Source organism: Salvelinus sp. IW2-2015, linkage group LG26 (genome assembly GCF_002910315.2).
Source record: "Salvelinus sp. IW2-2015 linkage group LG26, ASM291031v2, whole genome shotgun sequence".
In the NCBI taxonomy this organism is placed as follows: domain Eukaryota; kingdom Metazoa; phylum Chordata; class Actinopteri; order Salmoniformes; family Salmonidae; genus Salvelinus; species Salvelinus sp. IW2-2015.
Genome location: NC_036866.1, coordinates 5,752,258 through 5,758,230, shown reverse-complemented (window position 1 = coordinate 5,758,230; position 5,973 = coordinate 5,752,258). Strand labels below are relative to the sequence as shown.

At 48.0% G+C, this 5,973-nt stretch overlaps 1 protein-coding gene across 1 annotated transcript; it reads left to right on the top strand.

Annotated features, from left to right (window-relative positions):
• Nucleotides 1-4,931: 4,931 nt before the first annotated feature.
• On the top strand, nucleotides 4,932-5,273 carry LOC139023085 (uncharacterized). Its single transcript, XM_070435375.1, has one exon. It carries the CDS (start codon nucleotides 4,932-4,934, stop codon nucleotides 5,271-5,273), a length of 342 nt encoding a protein of 113 aa, XP_070291476.1.
• The last annotated feature ends 700 nt before the right edge of the window (nucleotides 5,274-5,973 follow it).

Genomic DNA, 5,973 nt, shown 5'->3' with positions numbered 1-5,973 from the left:
CTGAGCCACACTGGCTGCTTTTACACAGGCAGCCCTATTCATATGTTTTTTCGACTAATTGGTTTTAATCACATCAGATCTTTTACAGAACTGGTTTGATAGGTCAAAAAAACATTTAGTGATAAAAATATGTGATTTGGACTGTTTGTGTAAACACAGCCATAGTCCTTGATCTGGCTTTGGAACACTGGAAATGGTGTTCGGCATGTTGGGCTGGGGAAGCTGAGACTCTTTGTGCTTATGGCGAATGGTCTTGTCCTGTCTGCGGTGAACGGCCAGTTGAATAAGACTCTGCCGAAAGTCCACCAACTGTTTGGTCCTCTTGCAGAAGATTTTCTGGTACTGCACGCTCCTGGAAAGACATGGTTGTGGTGTTAGCATTTAACACTTTTTGTGGAAGGGATGTAGGGCAACATGCCTTTGTTGGCAAATGTGTTAAACGATTGGGACCGGGCTAGCATTGACAGACATTGGGAGCTGCTTTTGAGAGGAAATATCAGTCAACAAAGTGAACATCCTGCGGGGCTAAAGGTATGAAAAGTCTTTGGAGGGCAGTTCTTACACAGTATGAATTGTTGTATGGGAGATTTAGGATAAATGGCACCTCTCAATCGCTCTCGTACAGAACAATACATTTACTGTAAGCACAACCCTGCACTACCAAACCCCCCTTCATTACCTGAAAGTAGTGTCTGTAAACCCCCCCAGCCCATTGAATTTGACAGATCATTCTTGTCAATGGTGGATTTTTGTAGACGCGTCTTTGTATTGTGTTCTCAGAATCTGCAGAGAGAAGAATGAAGTGGTTGTGACATTACTGTTGTAGTCTTGATTTTATACCTTTCAGTGTCCCTTGCTGGTTTCTGTCTCACAATATTGTTGTGCTCCATAACCGCAAGGTGTGTCCGCTCCTTCATGCTTGTGTACCCAAAACACCCCAGCTTTAGGGTAATTTTCAGCAGGGCACTTTGAAATGACTTCAGATAACCTGATTTTTACATAGATAAAAGGTAAAAAGAGAAGAGGGGTAGACTAAATTGATTACATGGTCTGGAAGGTACTGTATGGTCCTAATTCTCTGTGGTCCTCATGCTACTTCTAACCACCTGTAACTTCATAACAAACCATACAAACACTACACAATTCATGTTTATACCATGATTACTGTAAATTGAGCTATCTTAGGTGTCAGCTTGTACATATGTTGGCCAACAGGGGTTGGAAGCCCATGTTGGTGCCATTGTATTGATCTCTATTAGACTGGCTAGTTTAGCACACCTAACATGGACATTTCAATATTGTCAGCTTGCTGTTAGCTAACTAGTGTCACCAAATTGGTAGCAAGATTCGCTAGCCAGCTGAGACCGACTGAGGACCAACTAACCAACCATAGACGATTTAGAGTGAGTTAGCTATATCGACGATTTAATGTTTAATAACAGAGTGTTTTCCACTCAAGGGTGGAATAGATGGCTACCAGATTGAGCTACTCGTATTTGCTAACGTTAGCTAGCTTACGTTAGCTAATGTCAGTCAAAGATAGCACAAACAAACATGTTGACTCTGCTGAACAGTGAATAACAGTGAATACCATGGCATAGGCAAAATTGATTGACAGTGTGTATACAAAAAAACATAGCTGTAGGATTTGCTGATAGCTTTCAGAGTTCAATACAGGACTGCTGGACATCTGATGATATTTTCTTGCGATTGCACATGTAGAATCGGTTTGCACTGGGTTTGCAAATAAGTTCGGCACTCTGTTCAGAGGTACTAAGTACTCTCGGCCGGCAAACGCTACCTGTAACGTCTGCTTCCAACTCACACTCTCAAACACATAGATCCCCTGAACGCAGCTCACTCTCCAGATCCCACTCACCTGAATTCTGATCACCTGTTCACACACCTGTATGTCATTATCACACACTATTTAWTTCAGTTCTTTGCACCCCATCATTGTGAGGTATTGTTTGTTTTGTCACACACGTCTTTTTGGAGCTCTGGTTTTCCCGTAATTTAATCCTCCTGTATATGATAGTTTTTGCCTGCCTCACTAACGACGCCTTTTGCATATTTCCTGCCTGTACTTTAGCCTATCGGATTTCCTGTAATCGACCTATTGCCTGATCTTCCGGACGACGCTACTAACCTTTTCCCTGCCTGTACTGTTGCCTTTTGGACCCCCTGTGTATGACCTTCTGCCTGCCACTGGACCCAGCTACAATACCTGCGTCCTCCTGTGGTCCTTTACAAATAAATACCTGCTGCCCCTTACGCTTGAAACTAGCTCTCTGTCTCCCATCGTGTTCATTACACTACCGGTGTGTCCATGCCTTAAGTAGAGAGACTACTTTCCGGAGGACAATGCCATTGCGACTCACATCCGTTTGCATGTGAATTCTTAAAAAGATGGTTAGGCCTAAAGCTTTTGAGAGTGTGAACGCTGCAGAATGGGCATAAACAAGGAAGAGCTCTCTAGTAAGTACGAAAATCTCAGCAAAATCTTTCAAGGGCATTTTTCTCCTACTTGGGTTTAAAGTTCATTATCTACCAAAGCAGTAAGTTTCCCATGTCTTCTCCAACAACAGTGTATGATATACCATTTTGAAGGTCAGGGTCTGTTTTTGCACAGACCCGATCGATATTATCCCTAATGGATCATTAGGACTGTGCTTCTTTGGTATTTAGCATTTTGACTCCATCGCTTGGGGCTCAATCATGGCAGCTGTTAATATTTCTTGGACATTAAACATTCAGTAAGTGTGGATTCAGTGGGAACTGAGGTGATATGAGGACAGCAGCCTTGTCCATGTGAGACCTGTACTGCCAAGCAAAAAGACATGAACTACTCATAGCGTGAAACTGAGGTGCTATGAGGACAGCAGCCTGGTTGGATGACTCAGCTTGGCCATGTGTGGTGTGACGTGGTGTGTGTGTCTACACTGAAACAAATCTATTCTGGACTCATTCAAGTCCGGAACTTTCAAGTTACACGTTGATGTTGTTGTAGCACCACTTTCGTCATATATCTCTTAGAGTGGGTTTAAATGATAAGGTTAGTGTACATCGAGACCATCCAGTTGCTTCAAGCCAACTAGCCCTCTACTCTCTGTGACTTCTATGCTGAGAGGTTACTGTAAGTATGTTGGTTCTTTTGCTGTACGAACATTCACAGCTTGCTCTGAATGTTTTTCTGTAATTGCCTCAGAATCTCAGTTAATTTAGACTGCCAGTGAAGTGTCCAGTGATGTAAAGTACTTAAGTAAAAATACTTAGGTAGTATGTAATTAAGTAGTAAATAAATTCTACTTAAGTAGTATACTTAAGTATTTTTGGGGGTATCTGTACTTTACTATTGATATATTTTATTACTTCTACTCCACTACATTCCTAAAGAAAACAATGTACTTGTTACTTACTCCGTACATTTTCCCTGACACCAAAAAGTACTCGTTACATTTCGAATGCTCAGGCAGGACAGAATTATGTTCAAATTCACACACCTATCAATATAACGAGTTAGCATCCATACAGCCTTTGATCTGGTGGACTCACTAAGCACAAAAACTGTGTCTGTAAATGATGTCTGAGTGTTGGAGTAATGCCCCTGTCTGTCCGTCTGTGGTTTGCTTCTTATCAGGAATTTAATGTATTGCCTTTACTTTGTACTTTTACTCAAGTATGACAGTGTAGTACTTTTTCATCCACTGTACTTAAGTACATTTAAAATCAGATACTTTTTCTCAAGTAGTATTTTACTGGGTGACTTTTACTTTTAATTTTCGATGAAGGTATATTTACTTTCACTCAAGTATGTGCCAGTGCTGAAAACATGTACATGACACTGCAACCAAAGGTGCCATGAGGAGCCCATCTGGGAAGGAGTCTACTGCCCATTCTTTGTGCAGGCCTATCAAACACATTCGCAGACATGAGTACACACAGAGAACGCATGCACACATGCATGTACGCACATGTAAACACACACACACATACACACTGAGAGAGAAAACATGTACAACACAGCAAAGGCAACGTATTATACTACTCGCCTAGAGACATGCCGTATACTGTATGTAGCATTCAGAAGCCTTGACGCAATCATCATGTGGACTGTCCGATTTTTTGACTTACCTATGATATGAACAGTGTTGGCCACTCTAAAGTTGGGCTTCATGAGACCCAAGCCAGTTGTTTTTGTCACGGTCGTAATAAGGACACAAACACAGGTGGGAAAAATGGCTATCTAAATATGATCCCCAATTAGAGGCAACGAATACCAGCTGCCTCTAATTGGGAACCATACAAAACACCAACATATAAATATTGAACTAGAACACCCCATAGTCACACCCTGAGATACTACACCATAGAGAACCAAGGGCTCTCTATGGTCAGGACGTGACAGTACCCCCCCCAAAGGTGCGGACTCCGGCCGCAAAACCTGATACCAAATGGGGGGGGGGTGGGGGTGGTAGGGGGTGTGACTAGTGTCGGTGGCGGCTCCAGTGCAGGTCGTGGCCCCCGCCCAGACCCCGGATCCAGCCATGGCACCGGGCTGAACGCCGTGCTTGGACTGGGCACCGGCGCAGAGGAGGGCTCCGGCCCTGGAGCTGGGTTGGACACCGTGCCTGGAATGGGCAACGGCGCAGAGGAAGGTTCCGGCCATGGAGCTGGGCAGGCCGCCGTGCCTGGACTGGGCATCAACGCCGGTGCCCAGTCCAGGCACGGCGTTCAGCCCGGCGCCATGGCCGGATCCGGGGTCTGGGCGGGGGCTACGACCTGCACTGGAGCCGGCACCGACACTAGTCACCCCCCCTACCACCCCCCCTACCACCCCCCCCATTTGGTATCGGGCTGACCGTGCCTGGAATGGGCACCGGCGCAGAGGAGGGCTCCACCCTGGAGCTGGGTTGGACACCGTGACTGGAATGGGCACCGGCGCAGAGGAAGGTTCCGGCCATGGAGCTGGGCTGGCCGCCGTGCCTGGACTGGGTATCGGCATAGAGGAAGACTCCGGCCTAGGAGCGGGACTGGACACCGTGCCTAGACTGGGCATCAGCGCAGAGGAAGGCTCCTGCCCTGGAGCGGGACTGGACACCGTGCCTGGAATGGGCACCGGCGCAGAGGAAGGTTCCGGCCATGGAGTTGGGCTGGCCGCCGTGCCTGGACTGAGCATCGGCGCAGAGGAAGGCTCCGGCCTAGGAGCGGGACTGGGGAGGCGCACTGGAGGCCTTGTGTGTGAGCCGGCACAGGTGGCACCGGACTGCTGACACGCACTTCAGGGCGGGTGCGGGGAGCTGGCACCGGACGTACCGGGCTGGGGAGACGCACTGGAGGCCTGGTGCGTGGCGCCGGCACAGGTGGTACAGGACTGGTGACACGCACTTCAGGAAGAGTGCGGGGAGCTGGCACAGGACGTAGCGGACTGGGAAGGCGCACTGGAGGCCTGATGCGTGGAGCCCGGCGCAGGTGGTACCGGACTGGTGACACGTACTTCAGGGAGAGTGCGGGGAGCTGGCACAGGACGTACCGGACTGGGAAGGCGCACTGTAGGCCTGATGCGTGGAGCCGGCGCAGTTGGCACCGGACTGGTGACACGCACTTCAAGGCGAGTGCGGGGAGCTGGCACAGGACTCACCAGTCGGATGCCGTGCAGAACACACCTACATAACATTTCTCTCCTATCTCTCTCTCCCAACTTCTCCATCGCCTCCCTGACGGTCTCTGGCTCTGCCCGCTGCTCAGCCGCCAGCTCCATGTGCCCCACCCCCAGAAAATCTTGTGGTTTCTGTGGCCGTGGTCCCCAGCGTCATCGCTGTCCTTCCACCTTCCTTGGTGTCTCTTTCCATGAAGGGTCTCACAACCTCCCATGATTTCTTCCCAGGTCCAAAACTCCTTTACCTCCTTCACACACTGCTTGGTCCTTGCTTGGTGGGATATTCTGTCACGTTCGTAATAAGGACGTGACCA

Excerpts from the sequence above, each read along its gene's own strand:
- LOC139023085 (XM_070435375.1), top strand. The coding sequence starts at position 4,932 with ATGGGCACCGGCGCAGAGGAAGGTTCCGGCCATGGAGCTGGGCTGGCC.